We start from the raw sequence: 17,761 nt of genomic DNA, 5'->3' as shown, positions 1-17,761 counted from the left end.
GATTTCTTATCAATCTATCTATTCTGCAAGCTCTGAATTAATGCCACACCCTTGTTTTATCACCTACACATTATTTTTTTTTTCACCTACACATTATTAACAAGCCTTTACCTTCGAATTCAAATTTTTCTATAATCCCTAATCTTCACCCTGTCTTGTATCTTGTCAAACTGACATCTTTATCTTCCCGTCTGTATGACACCATTACACTGATATTACCAGGTTCTGGCCTTAGTTCAAAGCCTTCAGGCCTTATCAAGACCATTATTTCTAACCACCTCATAACTGGTTAAATACTCTCTTCATTCCTTCTTATAATACCTCTAATTACCCAATGAAGCTCTGCATAGTAATTTCAACAATTTTGAGTGGCAAGTCAATCCAGAAGATCATGTCTCAATTCTTCATTCTGTGTAATACATTCTTCTCTCATTGTTGGGGTACATTCCCAACACTCAAAATGAAGGAAGGAAAGGTTTATTTATTTAGTTCAGTTACTGGAGGTTTCAGTTCATACTTGGCTGGCTCCAAGACACAGTGGCACATGGTAGAGAACTATCTTTCATAGCAGTGACAAAGAACAGAAAGCAAAATGGAGGAGTAGCAGCAACAATAGCAACAGCCTCCTTTATCATCCATAGGCTGAGTGTAGTACTCACACCCATAATCCCAGCAGTACTCACACTCATAATTCCAGCAGTACTCATACCCATAATCCCAGCCGTAGGTCATGCATTAATCACAAACTCTAGAACTCTGCCCCAATGACTGAATGAGGGTTTGGGGAGACAAATAAACACAAACCATAACACACAAATGTACATATATAATTTTATAATTTAATTTCATTTTCAGATCTTAAATCTTTTTCTCCATTTGGTTCCAACACCAACATAAAAAATGATTCCTGTACACTAATAAACTCAAATGTGCATGAATTTGTTAGCAAAATAAAAATTTTAATCATCTGGTTTGTGTTACTATTTTTACAGTGCAGCCAAATAAAAGTTTAATTTTTAAGCTTTCCTTGTGACCTAGCTGTAATATTTAAATATCAAAGTATAGATACATAATCCTCTCCCCCTTTTTATACTGTATTTGGTACAGAGCATCACTATATGAACTCCTAATGATCCTCCTGCTTTCAGCGCCCTAGCACTGGGATTACGGGTGCATGCCACCACACCCGGTCTCAATGGCCAGCTCAGTGTGCCTGGGGGCAGGGCTGGCCCAGCATGTGGTACCAAAGATCAAACCCCAAACCCTGGTTCCTGTACTTGCCTAAGCAGGCACTTTGTTCACTGAGCTATCTACATAACCTTTGTTGATCCACTTACATAAATGCCATAAGAGGACATGGCTATAGAATCACTATGTCCAAAAGTACCATTTGAACCATGCCTACCTACAGAAACCTACTTTTAATATATCTTCCTTACCTTTCACTTTTGCAGTAAGTACTTCTGCAGCATTCTGTAGATCAACAGAATTGAGGTTCTGATGCTTACTCATTACAGACTTTAAAACACAGAGAAGTTCCTCGAGACGTATATGAATGACTTCTTTAAAGCAATCTTAAAATGAAAAAAATTACATGTTTGTGAAGTAAAATTCTGGAAAGCTAGGCTACAAAAAATGTGAAGCACATTTTACAAAGAAAACATTGGTTTCACAACTTTTTGCTACTACACATTCAATTGTATTTTTACTACTGTAATTATATATATATATATATATATATATTATATATATATGTAATTATTATAGCCCTCAGGAAATCCTTAGTCATTTTAATTAATTATGAATGTCAATGGCTCTCTCAAGTACGGTCACTTTACTGTAGTGCTTTCTTTTTTTGTTTTTATCTAGATTTCCTATAAGGAAACTATATACAGTGTTTTCTGTCTTACGGTTATTATTATCACATAGTTTAACACATACCCATTGGCCTGAACCACCACTGTGTGGCTTGCACCACTGGTGGCAGAAAGTGGTACAGTAACACATGGGATAGTCATATATGTACCACAAATGGTTCAAGCCACCTTGCAGTGAGACATTCAATTATGCCTCGTGTGGGCGAGCATGTTAATGTATGACAACAAAGTTAAAATCCCTAAAAAGTCTGATAATATTAAACAATATTTTAAAAAACACATGTTAATTTTCTACATTGGAATTATTTTCATTATCAGTTATTGGAAGCCAGTTAACTCAGAGATATATATGGACCATCATTTGATCTTTTTATTTTTAAAACTGTGATACTGATTACATGATTAAATATACAGATCTTTAATATATTTTCATACTTTTTAGAAAAACAGAATTAGTTACCAATGATGAAAAGTTGATGGATCATTAAAAAAGACCCAGAAGTCTGCCTAGTCCTGAAAAGGTAAGATTTGTTTATACCAACCCTTTCTTTCTCCTTGGCCCTAGCAGCTGAAACAAAACAGTGCTGTCCTCCTAGATATGCATTTGTCCTAGGACTCACTAGTCTAAGCCCAGTGCACTCTACTCAAGGATGCAAGGAAGAGCTTTACAAGCCCTGTAAATTTGAAGACCACGTAACTTACCACTGAAACCAAACCATTTTTGTGAGTAAAATCAATGCTACTCAAAATCATACTGGCACAAGCAGCGTATTTCTGGATCACTAAAACATATAATCTTAACACTGAAGTAATCCTCAAAGAGTTTGAAAGGGAACCACCTTAAAAAACAGTATTTTGATATAACTTTATTTTTGTAATCTTCTACAGAACTAGTGTTTAACAATGATTAATATTAAGTGTTCAGCATGTGCTAGGAATTCTTAAAAACATTTAAAGGATGTATTATCACATTTAATGTCCACATCCATCTTATTTATATAGTTAATCTAAAAATCTCCATTATATAGATGAGAAAATTGAGGTACACCTACATTCATTAAATTATGCACCTGGATTTTAAAGCTAGGGTATATTATTCCAGCATCTATGCTCTTAATGTTATACTGTTTCCCTATACCAATAGCTTAAAAAACAGGACACATTTGATGTACACAAATTATTCATTTTTTCAGAAATATTAAAAACTACAGAATAAAAAACAAAAATAAAATAAAGTAAAATATGCCATCATCATCCATCACACACTCTATTCACAGCCATGTTAAGAAAAAGCAGAGTTGGCAAGATAGCAGGAACTGGGGTTCAATCCCTGGCACCACATGCCATGCCAGCCACCAAGACCTGGCATGGAGGTGCATACCGGTAATCCCAGTGCTGGAGAGGCTGAAAACAGGAGGATCACTATGAGTCAGAGCTGTGTAGTGAGACCCTGTACCAAATACATTTTTTAAAAAAGGGGGCCAGGGAGATGGCTCAGTGGAATCAGTGCTTCCCTGGCAAGCACAAGGGCCTGAGTTCAATCCCCCGTTCTGAAAAAGAAAAAAAAAAACAAAAAAAAACAAAGCACATTCTCTAGGAAGCTGAGGCAAGAGCCTCGCCTGGACAACTTAACTTAAACTTCCTTTTCAGTCTCAAAAACAAAAAAGGCCAGGGTTGTAGCTTGGTGAGAAGGTCCTGGGTTCAAACTGCAGTGCAGAAAAGAGGGAGTGGGAAAAGGAGAGAGAGTATAACAACAGAAATGCATATATCAGGGCAAGGAGTATTTCAGGGAGAAGTAACAAAGAAAAGTAGTCCACGTAGTGCTGGAAGCAGAGAGAACACAGCACTGTCCAGGAGAAAATCTGAGTCATTCACACAACAAATTTTATTGTTGACAGAAAAATATAGAAACCTATATAGATGGTCAAATGGATTAGTATATACAATGTTATTTCTTCTCTGTCAGAGGATGCTTTAAAAAGACACCCTAGTATTTATTTAACACACATACCTAGCATCCAAATCTTGGTTTCTAATACTCCAATGAAAGGAACCAGAGTTTTTTAGAGAAATAGCTGATTCTAGGACAGTGGTAGAAAATATATAAACTGAGCCAGAAACATCTGATAGTATCAGAAAGAAAGATTTCTTTTTAAAAAATGAGAAGAGTATGGATGTGATGATACTCCAGTAACTGTCAACATAAATGGTTACTAATTTAAAATTCATTTTCCTACAAAGCCCTTATAAAGTAATAATGAAATTGTTCCAAATCAACATATCAAAAAAGCATAACTAAGTTATGCACATTGTAGAAAGACCTAAAATTCCATTACAAATAATTTTAATTCCTATGACCAAATACCTTTCTGATGCCTATAAATCAACCGAAATGAACAAGACAAAGAAAATGTTATTAACAAAGATTCATAAACTTTCCTATATATTTTGGTAAAGGGTCAACTACTAGGAAATCAATATATTCTGATATCACTTCACCTTGGATTTCATAAATAATAAGCCCTCAACTATTTGGACCTTAAGTGGTACAATAAGAAGTTCCATTTTTAGGGCTGGCCAGATAGCTCAGCGGACTAAAGCACCTGCTTAGGCAGAGCACAGCAGGCTGGGTTTGATCCCCAGTGTGCCTGCGGGCCCTGCCTCGGGGCTCTCTGAGACAGGTGATTAAGACTGGGAGTGGTGGCAGGCACCTGTAATCCCAGCACTTGTAAGGCTGAAAACAGGAGAATCACAAGGGTCTGATCTGTGTAGTGAGACCCTGTAGACCCCATAGACCCTGACCTAAATACATTAAAAAAAAAAAAAAAAAAAGTTGCATTTTTACTTTTTTTGAGGCAGAGGCTCACTTTGCAGTTCAGGATGTTCTTGAACTGACCATATAGCCCAGGCTAGCCTCAAACTCCGGGCAATCTACCTGACTCAGCTGCCTGAGTGCTGGCATCACTGGTGTGTGCCCCTACACTACAACTTTAGCAAATGATCTTTTTCCCTTGAAGTCCTCAAACTCAGTTGAAGCAAAACTTCTTAAGCTAAGAATGTAATTTTATAAGAAGTTCTAAGGAATTTAAATAGCACACTAACACTACTTCTGCTTGACTCCCCAAACAAAACACAAACAAACAAAACAGTAGCACAACTAAAGCAAGAAGTGACTAACAGTGCCCAATAATGAAGAAAAGAAAGTAGGTGCTTGGCTGAGCAGAAAGCCAACAGATTTAGATTAAGAAGCCAGGGTTCCAATCCTGCATGCGCCACATCCTTGAAATGGTCTTAGAAATATATGAAATTCTTGACTTCTCTGATCTCAGATTTATCAGCAGTGAAAGACAATAAAAATATCTGTCCTGCCAACCTTATAAGGTAGTTCTGAATATCAGATACATTTACTAAAAATGAAATTGATTACTATCTTATACACAGTAGACTACTAGTAAACCTGTAAGCTGTTCACACTAAATATTTTCAAAACAGATTACCTCACACAGAACTGTATTCAATAAAAACACAGCCATGCCCCTCAATAGTCTGGCTGACAGCAAACATTAAAGTTTAAATTTTATTTTACATGTAAAATCCAAATAAATTACTTGGAAGTAAAACAGCCATTAAGGACATACTTTATAAAGATGTGTATACCTATCAATTTAGTATATTTATTCTTATAACAAAATATAAGCTAATATTTAAATGGCATAGTGGCCACTCTGGAAATAAAATGTTTATAGTACTTTTTTTTAATGTATTTAATACAGGGTCTACAGGGTCTCACTATAGCAGACTGGACTCACAGTGATCTTCCTGCTTTCAACCTCCCAAGCACTGGGATTACAGACATGCCACCACGCCCAGGCTCAATCACAGTCTCAGTGGGCCCGGGGGCGGGGCTGGCACAGCATTGGGGGTCAAACTTGAGCTCTGCCTAAGCAGGCACTTTAGTTTGCTGAGCTATCTGGCTGGCCCTATAGCACACAGGTTTTATAAATGTGAATATAATTAAGTTCAACAAAAATCCTAACACTAAATTATCTAGAACAGTAAAATAATAGCCCAAAGTTTATGTACCATCCCTGTAATATGATAATCCGAATTTTAATTTATTGTTTCACCAATTTATGCCATTTACTTTGTTTAATTCAGTTTATCAAGTGAAAACAGATTATCCAGTTCCACTTTTTGGTTCTCATGAATTAACACAATAACAGTGTTTACACTGCAAATATTTCACGGAAACACTTAAGTAAATAGATGGAAAAATGTTTTCCTTGATTTAAAAAAAAAAAAAATTTGACAATTTTTAGGTTAGCCTCCTAATTTGACTTTTAATCTCTAGAGCAGTGGTGGTGAACCTAAGGCACAGCAGCCGTTTGTATCACTGAAAGCTTTAGAAGGTTTACCATCACTGCTCTCAGGAAAATGAAAACAAGTCAGAAAAAAGAGCACAAGAATTTAATGCCTAGAAATTTCTCTTTTTTGTTGTAATGATTTTTGAATTTATAAGATAAAAGCAAGGCCTGAAGAATAATAGCTTTCACTTGTGGAATGTATGAATAGCAGCTGAAATTTTAAAACACTCTTGAGCTTTACCTATATGATCTCTTAATCTTGCCCCCAATTCCAACAAAGTAGGCACTACTATCTCCTGACAGATGCAAAAATTAAGGTTAAAAAAAAAAAGAAATAGCTTGCCCAGGGTTAACAAGTAGCAGAATGAGGATTCCACCTCAGGTATTCTGTCTCTAAAATCTGTATTCTTAATTACTACGATATACTGTCTCATGGATAAAGAGATTATGGCTAAATGACAGCTATTCTACAATGAGTGGCTTAACTAACAGGCTTATTAACTTCAAATGAATGTGCTGGTTGCCACCATAAATGGTGTTAAATTATGTAAACCATTATGGGTAAGCAGAGGTGACCCCACCTCCTTAAGAACTGATACAGACTTCATAAATAAGCTATTTGAGTTTTATACAGCTCATTCTTCAAAGATTCATGACACACCTTCTATTCATTGATCCATAACCTATCAACATTCACATTAAGTTTTCTTAAGAGATGTTCATTAAAAGTCATTTCTAAAAATGTTTACTTCTAGACACAGCAGGAGACATCTGGGCTAGCAATTTACATGTTTCTAGTATTTTCACATTACTGTGAAGCCAAAATTAAGAATTACCAAAATAAAATTAACACTCACTGAAACTTGTCTAAAAAAAAAAAAAAAACCAACCTGTGTATCTTCTGCACGTAACCTCGGGGAGGGAGACAGAGTTAATTTACAAGACAAGAAAAGACAGGACTGCAAACAAAAGTGCAATTTACACAAAACTACTGATAACCATGTAACAACTATGTAATAATATTTTCATTTAACTCCTGTTTAATAAAATTTGCGCAACAACAGTTCTGTAAAATCTAGAACTTAGATTAAATCAGAAGCAATCATTTAAGAGATCACAACTGTTTTCACAAAATAATGCTCAAATTAGAAGATATTTTTAAAAATTAAAGCACTTAGTTCATCTGAAACTGGTGATAAACTTTATCAACCTGTCTCCTCTAGTTAAAAACCACCCTTACCAAAAAACAAAAAATTGCCAGTCACAATGGTAAATTTTCATTAAAATGCCCTTTAAAGACAAAGCTGCAAAACATATTATACTATTTCCATGCACTGATTTGTAAAAAAATTATATTTTGCATTATTTCAACTGGCCTAATTTAAAAGCCTGCACTTCTCAGATTCTAACATTTCAAGCTTCCTTTGATGATATTCTGCCCGAGAATGGAAAGGACATACTCTAAGTTATTCTATAAGCAAGAAGAACATTTATGAATCTGTTATTTAGAATTCAGAACACATTACTCCTCAGAGGGGGTCAATAAACCTAAATTAATACTTAGATACAATACGTATTAATCCAGTTTGTAATTAGACATGAAATACGTGTATCTTCAGTGTTTTAATATAAGATGCAAAATTTACCTGTTATTATTCTTAATATATCTTAATGACACAAGATAGAGATCTAAAAAATCAAAATCCACAGCTGCTACTTGTGGACAGTGCTTGTATATGACTACAGGGTAACCCACCCTGGAGAAGTAGTATCACCAAACTATCACTGAATGCTGTGCTCCCTCATCCTCCAATCTCTCCTAACTGAGCTCTCCACAATGATTCCAAACTTAATTTTTTTTCAAAAAAAGTACACATATCTTCACCATATTGAGGATCCATAGCTCTTTGACAAACACTGACTTTTTCTATTTAGTTTCGTAACAATGATGGAAATTTTCACAAACATCACATTTAAGCTAGCCATCCTTGGGGCCAGGGAGCTGGCTCAATAGAATAAGTGCCTGTCTGCCAAGCGTAAGGTCCTGAGTTCAATCCCCAGTGCCACCAAAAAAAAAAAAAAAAAATAGTGCTGAACATAAACTAGCCATCCTAAAACACATACATCCTAGATTCTGGGTGGAAGGAGAGGGAATGCCTGTAAAGCATATTATATAATGTTAAAAACACATACTTGACTTCTTCAGCTTCAAACTGTCAAAATTCAGAAAAATGTAAATTTCCAACTCCAATCAAATTTTGAATCATCAAATCAGTAAAATGGTCAAGTGCCTTGTTAACAAAAAACTTTGTTATATTCCAAAGTTAGCAGCAAAAGTATCTAGATGATACCTAAATAATACAATTCTCTTTCCAGATTTTTTGCTACTCTTTACACCAATTTAAACAAATTGTACAATTTGGGTAGAAAAGATCTGTGGCTCAAATCAAAGAAGTTACTACAAAGCCAAATCAAGGAAAGGGATTTCAAACAATCTCCAATTTCTATGTAATATTTTTACAATTTTGCCTCAGTAACAACTTTTGCTGTTTCCTTTAAATACTGCTCAAACAAGAATTCATCTTAATATTCTCAATAATGATCAACAAAAATGTCTATGCTATGCCAGCACTGTTCAACAGAAATTTCTGAAATGATGGGTATTTTCTGTTTCTTCACTCTATAGTCTGGTAGCCACTAGCTAAAGGGAAAAGGTGACTACTTTAATTAAAACTAAAGTAGCCACATACGTCCAACTGTTATCATGGTAGACAGTACATTCTAAATAATCACCATTGAGCACAGAATTAGCTAATGAAAACAGTGTTTTTACTCTGTACTTGCCATGTAAAGCAGCTATATAACAGCATGGAAAGAATATATCATTTTGCAGATAAAATCTGGCTCCTTATTTACTAGCAATGTGGCTACAAGTAGCTACTTTTGTGTGGACAGGGGAACATAAATTCTTTATATGTAAGTACTTGTAAAATGAAAAGAACCATATACAATTACATAGACTGAGTATCTCTTAATCAAAATGCTTAGAGCTAGATATGTTTCTTAGTTTTTCAGATTTTGGAATATTTCATACCTTTACCTGGCCAGCATCCCTAATCCTAAATTTAAAATCTGAAATCTGCAACTTTTTAATAACCATTATACTCAAAAGGCTTTAGATTCTGAATTTTGGATAATGAAGACTCAATCAGTGTATGATCTGTGCAACTAGTTTGGAAAAAAGAAAACATAGCCATGAGCCAATCCCAAAGCTATTAATCCACGTCTATCCTCAACAGTATGCCTGAACGCCAGGTGCAAGACTTCACATCGCTGCCTCACTACAGCTCAAGTACACATGTGAAAATGATGTTATGATCAGACCAAAAGGTAACTTAATTATATATAAGTTTTCATTCTTAAGAATAACTTTTAGCTCTTGTTCAACACCTAACACATACAAATTAAAGAATGGATGCCAAATGTGGCAGAAGAAATCCTGACTAAAACAATCTTATAATAAACTGAAGTATGATTTATCCACTAATATAACATTTAAATTTCATCTTAAAAATTAGCCCAATAATGAAAAAGAATTTCACTATATGTAAATTTTCAAATAAATTTAAAAACATTCTGTTAAGAAATCTTCAGGGGATGGGGGAGTTAACACAGTGGCCTAAGCGCCTGCCTGGCAAGTGCAAGGACCTCGGTTCAATTCCCGGTACTACATGCCAAGCCAGCCCCATAACCCCTGGCATGCTATGCCAGAAGGTCACCAGCACCGGGCATGGTTGCGTTCGCCTGTAATCCCAGTGCTGGGGAGGCTGAGACAGGAGGCTCACTGTAAATCCAAGCTGTGTAGCGAGACCCTGTACCAAATAAGTACACAAATAAATATATGATTTTAAAAAAGAAATCTTCATTACAAAGCTTTACTTTTTTTTTTTTTTTTTTTCTTTTTGAGGGGTGAGCACATGTGTTTGTGTGTATTCCCTAGCTAACAAACCCAGGGTCCTTGCGCTAAACTATATCCCTGGTCTTTTTTAATTCTTTGTATTTTTTTCTAATAGGGTCTAAGCTTCTAAATTGCATAGACTGGGCTCAAACTTGTGATCCTCCTGACTCAACCTCCAAGTGTGTTGGGATTGTAGATGTGTGCCACCATACCCAGCTTATGGTTCTTTAAACAAATGGCATAAGAAATTACCAAAATCCAGGTATTTAGAATACCTTTCCACAATAATAATTTACCTTTACTGCCATTTCGAATGCATAACTAGACGTCAAAATCAAGCTATTAAGATCAGCAGGAGTCGGCTGGAGAGGTAAGTCAGAGGTCTAAGTGCCTGCCTGGTAAGTGCAGGGACCCAAGTTCAATCCCTAGTACCACATACTGTGCTGCACCATACTGACCCCAAAACTGGGCATGGTGGTGCAGGCCTGTTATCCTAGTGCTGGGGAGGCTGAGAGAGGAAGATCCCTACGAGTATGAAATGTGTAGCAAGACCCCATAACAAAAAACAAACAAACAAACAAACAAATAAAATTAGGAGTGTGACCAATTTCTTCCCTAACAACATTTACATAGTTCCAAAGAATGACATGTGATTAACGTTTTAAGAAAAATTCAAAATTTGATGGTTCACTTCTCAGTAATTTTGGTAATTTCAAACAGAAAATTACAGCTACATGAGAAATAAACCATTTTAGTACAAGCACATGATGCATTTCAGAAAATAAACATTTATCTACATAGAAATTTTTATTGAAAGCAAATTTCTATGAAGGCTTAGGAAGTCTCACTTAAATACCATGGGAATCCTCACTTTCTATACCTACTAGACAGAGAAAGATATAATGAATATGGAAATACATGGTTACTTATCACAAAAGAACAAGAGCTATCACTTAACTATTAATTATCACTAACATTAAAAAAGCTCTGAAAGTTGAAAGATTTAGGTACTAAGATCAAACAGGGTGGACATATCATCCCTTCAGGAAAATCAAGCCTATGTATCCATTTTTACAGAAAATGTGTTATTCGATTATTCCTTAACTCAACAAGAGATTACAGACCAATAAAATGGAATTAAATTTGATTGTTGAGAAAAATTCATTCAAGTACAGTTAAGTTTGCAAAGATATGGAAAGCTAGGTTTAAGCAAAAGGGTCAACAAAAGACCAGTCGCATTGTGTTACAATAACGAGGTTAAAATTCCCATGTTCTCAAATTATCCCGTGTAAAATGAACCTAACTACTAGAAACCACAGACCAATTTAAAACTTTTGTACTTATCCCCTTCAACCTTAGCAAAGTTTTTATTATTCACTGGATTTTTACTTGATTACAAATGGTTTACACTCTAAACATCAAACATTTGGGAAGAACATGTCATAAAATGAAGCAGAATAATACCCTGTTCCTACTATTACATATACACTTATCAATAGCTTGGCTGGAATTTAAAATTTTACAAACTACTTGGTAAGAACACTAAGAAAATAGTTGACAAACCTGAAAAAATAGCTTCTTTCAAATACAGTAACATATGGGAGAATTTCCTGATATCATTCACCAACTCCTTGATGTAATCCGGGTCAAAAATGGAGTTGGAACTTACAGGCTTGAGCCCCATTTCAGAAGTTGTAGCATCAGTAGAGAGCTGGCCTGATGCCCCAACACGTTTTTTCTTTGCCTTTTTCTGTTTGTGAGCAATCATCCTCTCATTTAACAGTCAGAAAAACTGAAATCCTTAAGAGGCAAGAAACAAAAACAAAAAGGAGAGAAAACAAATACTACATCAGCCAGGGAAACATACTAGGTTTTCACAAATAGCCCACAGACCACCTTAGGATTTCATTTTTAAATTTTTAAAAATAAATGCATACATACATACCCACACATAGTGTACTACTTATAATACAACTTCCCTTTATTGTCAGTAATACTGACAATTCTATGATATTCAAATTACCACTCTTAACATAAGTGAGAGATCTGAGGTCTACATTCTAAAAATCTGTCACACTTCCAACTGATAAATGATCAACTGGGAGTTAAATCTAGGTCTGCCTGGATCTCAAAATCCATACTCTCAGCAATTTCCTCTTAATTCCTATCATAGAGAATTTTTTTTAATTGTAAAAGTTGCTCAGAAACATCACTTAGTTGAAGGCTGTATTTTCCCTCAGTATCTTCAAAAATAAAGGTGAAAGCTGGGCATGCTGGCACATGTCTATGTCCCCAGCACTCTAAGAGACTGAGGCAGAAGTAAAGTTGGAGCCCAGCGAAGGCAATTCAGCAACTTTGCAAGACTCTTATCTCAAAATTTTAAAAATAAATGAATAATAAAGGGCTGGGGACATAGTTTAGTACTCATTTATAAAATTGGGGAAACATTCTGTCAAAACATCTACCTCAGGAGATTATTGTTAGAGTTAAATAGTACAGCAATGTCCATTCACCACAGAAAAGAAGTTCAATTACATTTATTTTCCTACTAATTTAACTTATCCTAACATTTTTGGTAATTTCAGAGTGATATAGTAAAGACAATGTTTTAATACATGAAAAATTTAGATTTGAAATCTGGCCTCTAATAACTTTCAGGTGTATGACCAATACAATTTACTTACAGGCCTGTGTGAGAATCAAAAAGGATCTCAAAATTAAAAAAAATTTTAATGATTAAAACAATCTATTCCTGCTCGTCAGAATTTAAAAGAATCTTGGCTTGTTCCTCATTTTCATTTTATCTTTTTAGGATTAAAAGTCCTCAAATTATTGGTACCTCTTAAAATTCAAAATTAAAGAGTTTTTCAGCTTGTCTTGGATATCTGGATACTTTAAAATTAAGGACTTCTATGAAAATCACAGTAACAAGCTTTATGTACTGTCTTCCTCATATAAAAGCTATTATTGAATCAACCCTATTAAACTCCATAGTTTTTCCTGATTATAGTTCTGTAATCTATATCCACTATTTTGTACTATTTCTACACTAGTGAATCACCATCACTTTTTGTCTAAACAACTGTGTTAATAATCCCTCCACATCCATTTCATCCCTTTATAAAAGTAGTAGGCAAACTTTCAAACAAAAACCCCATGATGTCATTTCTCTGCTCAAAACAATTCCAAAGCATGAGAGAAAAGATGTCAGGCTCTACAAGGCTCAAGAGATGAGATCTGGCTCCTACCTACCTCTGTAATGTAATTTGGAGTCAACACTCATGACACACAACTCCTTTCAATGCTTTTAACAGTCTTTGTTTACTACAACCCACTGCATGAGTTAATTGTACAACATGACCAAGATACACATTAAGTACATTTGTGTGTGGTGTGAGAAAACTTTAGACCTTTTTATTTTCAGAAAAGGTCTAGCCAAATTGACCAGGCAGGCCTTGAACTTGGTATTCTCCTGCCTCAGCCTCTTGAAGTTGCTAGGATTATATGAAAGTGCCACAGCCTCCAACTCTTCCTTCATATTTTTTTAAAATGCAGGTGCCAACTCCCTAAAATGGCTTTAGAACACCAATTGTGCAACTCAGAGACCTATCTATGTGTAATTCTACTTCCCTGGACCACGCAGTGCTCCTTTGTTTACCCACTCTGAGCTTACACATATCAGCTCAACTTCCTCAAAGAAACCTCCCTGCATGTACCAGTCCCACTGCTCCACAACTACCACTATCAAACCACAGCAGACTCTCAGAAGGTATTCTGCCTGGGCTGCTCTGCAAGAGGAATTGTCTTAGGCTGCACATAAAATGTCTATTATTGTTAATGTAAATGACAAAAGTTCATTTTAAAATATTTTTTCATCTTAACATTAAAAGAAAGAGGGGGCCGGGGAGATGGCTCAGTGGAATAAGCATTTGCCTGGCAAGCGCAAGGGCCTGAGTTCAATCCCCGGTTCCACCAAAATAAATAAATAAATAAATAAATAAATAAATAAGGGCAAGTGGGCTGTGGCCCACAAACTGGATGTGCCCACTGGCATGCATACTTTCATCATTGTATTTACTACAGTTCAAGTAAATGATTTATGCTTTCTCATCTACACTACAATCTTCAGGAAATCAAGACCATGTCTGTTTGCCAACCATGTAAAAGATGGAATAATGAATAATGGAGAAAGGGAAGTCAGAATAATGAATTTGCTGAAATAATAGGACTTACAATGTTATAGTTACATTTTTATAGAAATAAAAAATAGCTTGTTGCAGTATTTTGAAGTGATCAAGAAATTAAAAAATAACAAATGCTGCTAAAAATGTTGGAGGAAAAGGGTTCCTTCTATACTGTTGGTGAGAACATAAAGTAGTACAATCACAATGGAAATCAGTATGGAGATTCCCAAAACAACTTAAACCAGACATTCTATTAAACACAGCCATTCCCTTTCTCGGTATCTTCCTGAAAGAGTTAACAAAATCATATTACAGTGATATATGCATATCCATGTTTACATCAGCACAATTGGTAGTAGCTAAACTGAGAAAGCTACCTGTATGTTCATCAAGAGATGAATGGATAGACAAAGTGTATGAACTTGAGTCACTTGTAGGAAAATGGATGAACCTTTAGACCACCGCACTAAGTGAAATAAGTCAGACACATCAGCTTAGACACCACATAGTTTCTCTTATATGAGAGACCAAAAGCATAAATAAACAGTGAGGTGAAAAATAAAACAGTAGGAAACAGGAAGATAGGTCTTGGCTTGAGAAGGGGACTGACTATAAGTAGGGGGAGGGGTCAGGAAGATGGGAAAGAGACAATACAAGATGTATTATGTCTGTGTACCAACAATCCCAATAAATATATTCATGATGTGCCACAAATGTACTAAGAAAAAAACATTTAATATTTTTAACTGAAAATATTTTTAAAAATCTAAAATATTCTTTCCCCCCCAAAAAAACAAAACCAAATGAGGCGGTATGACAGCAAGATTACATGGAACAGAAATCAATATTTCTATGTCTGGGGTGTAGTTCAGGGATGAGAATGCAGGAAGCCCTGGGTTCAAGCCCCAAAAGAAAAAGTTGTACTTCTATCAGGTTCCCTTAATAGGATACTACAATATTTATTAGCTTTATTCAATGTCCTTTGATTAATTCAAATTTCTGAGGATGTAAGTTCTAATACTTTAACTATACTTAAGCCTTAAATGTGTAATTTCTAAAATCAACCTAGGATAATTTTTGAGCATATTATTATATTTAAATCTTTCACACCAAAAGCTTTTAAATTTTTAATCACTTCTTACAACTTACTAAATTTATTTCTTTACTTTTACTTATAAAATTTAAAAGCGGGGACCTGGGATATAGCTCAGTGGCATAAGTGCCTGCCTTGCAAGTGCAGGGTCCAGAGTTCAATCCCTGGTACTGCCAAAAAAAAAAAAAAATTAAAAGCTGTCAGAAGTAAACAATTTCATTAAGTAAACCTCAAAAGTGTTAACTAGGCTAACCCTCTTCTCAGTGATTCTTAAAAAGGGCTTCTGAGTATTTTATGTCAGGGGATGGGAGGAGGAATCTAAAAACTATCACACTTAACTCTAGGTAGCATTATGACTAATTTCATGTCATCATTTTCACATTTTAAACTAAAAAAAGGAAACACTATAGTTAAAATATTTAGAATAACAAATGTAATGAAAGCTTTCATAAGTGTATAAAATTTGAAAAATATATACTACTGAAGATCACATACACCTATTTCCCAAAAGCCAAAATGAATATTCTTGAGTTAAATGGCAACATAAAATGTAGTTAATAACAGATTACAACTGGCAATTTAATTAAATTAGATACTAATGCACTGAAAGTACTCAGCAGTGTCTAACTCATCATAAAAGCTTAATAACTGTTAGCTATTACTACTAGCATTATAACTGGCTTATTGTGGGAAATTGTTTTTAAACATAAGTAATAAACAAGCCCTGGCTTCAACTCTTCTGTAGATTGTGAACAAAAAATATGAGACAGGAAACAATTCCAAAAACTTAACTCACTTCATGGAAACCTACTAAAGGCAAGGCCTCCAAGTGAATTTTGAACTGTGCAAACAGATTGTTGAGCCAAATATTTGTGTAACTCTAATTCTAGTATCATCTCCAAATACAAACCACCGAGATTAAAAACACTATCCATTTATCAAAGAATTCTATAACAAGTAGAAAATCACCAACTTTCTCTGTGTAATCCATATTCTAAATAATATGTGCGCTGGAAATGAGGGCACAGTGCTACGAGTGCAAGCTTAAGCAGCATACGCCATGCCCTTGGGTGGGTTGAACAGAAAAGTTTACATGAAGTTTACATGAAGTCTCCCAAAAAGGTAGCTTTTCTAAGACTTCGGGAGCCTATGTCAAATGTTCCTCGTCCCACACACATACAGCGCAAAATGTACACTATAGAAAATTTTTTTTCATTTTAGGCATTGGGCTAAATGAAGTGTAAAACTGCCCCCAAAGAGCTCTACTTAATGATTTCCATTTTACTATTTCTGATTTGGTAAAAACTGAAAGACCAAAAGAAAAAAAAAAAATTAAGAAGTTAATGCTTAAGGTCTTATATTTTAAGCACCACCCAAAACAGAATAGGGATATGTCAGAAAGTTTTATCAATAATATGCAAACAATCTCTAAAGGAAGGCGTGCAACACATACACTTCATTCCTGTGCAGTGCGAATCCAGCACGCTTTAAAAAGAGGAAGCTGCCCAGCCTCCCACGCCTCCTGAATGTCTAGCATTCCAGGCAGGCAGCGCGCTCCTCTCCGGCCAGCCCCAAAGTACCCAATGCCAGAGAGCACGTTCCCCATCCGGGACTTAAACACAGAGGGAGGCAGAGCCACCAAAACAGACGGCAGTAGTAAGCCATAAAGTCTGGGGCACAGGCTGAAAAAGGCGAAAGGGCGCTGCGCTCCTGCCTTATCCAACTTAACATCCTGCCCCGAGAAAAGCTAGGAGGCAAATTCTCTCTTGAAGAGAGTTTAAAAAGATAAACATGGAGACTCGAGGGTCACCGCTTGGACTCGGTCTTGAAACGCCTTAGTCCTACTATCAACACTCCAATTAAACTTAAAAATTTCTAGTTTGGTTACAACCCCATGAACTGCCAAGAAAGAACTGTGATAAAATACGGAGACCGACATTTCCTTAAACAAAACAAGCCTCCTAAACCCAAAAGACGACGAAAAAAAAACACCTGGGTGAGGAGAGCCCGGTGGAGCCAGCCGGGCAGCAGCGGGCAGGCTGGAGCAGAGCCCGCCGCCGCCGGTTCCGAGCGAGGCCGGGGCAGCTCCTGCGCTGGGCTTCCCGGCAAGCGAGTACAACCGTCCTGAGAACCAGCCGCCGGTAGCCCCTGTGGTCGGGCATCGACCTGTTGCTATGGCTCAGATCAACATCGCCTCGCGCCCCGCGTTCGGCGGCCCCCCGAGGCTCGGCGCGGGCCCCTCGCGCGCTCGGAACCGTCGCCCTCCTGCGGCCGGCGCGCGACCC

General features: G+C 36.1%; 1 protein-coding gene across 5 annotated transcripts in view; it reads right to left on the bottom strand.

Moving 5' to 3' along the window:
• Arhgap29 (Rho GTPase activating protein 29) overlaps positions 1–17,761 on the bottom strand; it is a 67,409-nt gene that overhangs the window by 43,171 nt on the left and 6,477 nt on the right. For 2 of the 5 annotated variants that reach the window (XM_023720289.1, XM_004635712.2), the window contains exons 2-3: positions 11,763–11,999; positions 1,440–1,574 (exon numbers count right to left, since the gene is read on the bottom strand). In XM_023720289.1, coding sequence (XP_023576057.1) covers positions 1,440–1,574; positions 11,763–11,967 — 340 coding nt within the window. In that variant the 5' untranslated portion in view covers positions 11,968–11,999. Of the gene's footprint in view, positions 1–1,439; positions 1,575–11,762; positions 12,000–17,761 lie in introns of those variants that run through there. The other 3 variants (XM_023720288.1, XM_023720291.1, XM_023720290.1) reach the window with 3 other exon arrangements.

This window comes from Octodon degus, unplaced genomic scaffold (genome assembly GCF_000260255.1).
Source record: "Octodon degus isolate 3935 unplaced genomic scaffold, OctDeg1.0 scaffold00074, whole genome shotgun sequence".
Classification (NCBI taxonomy): domain Eukaryota; kingdom Metazoa; phylum Chordata; class Mammalia; order Rodentia; family Octodontidae; genus Octodon; species Octodon degus.
The sequence above is the reverse complement of the archived record's forward strand: the minus strand, read 5'-3'. Positions and strand labels throughout refer to the sequence as shown.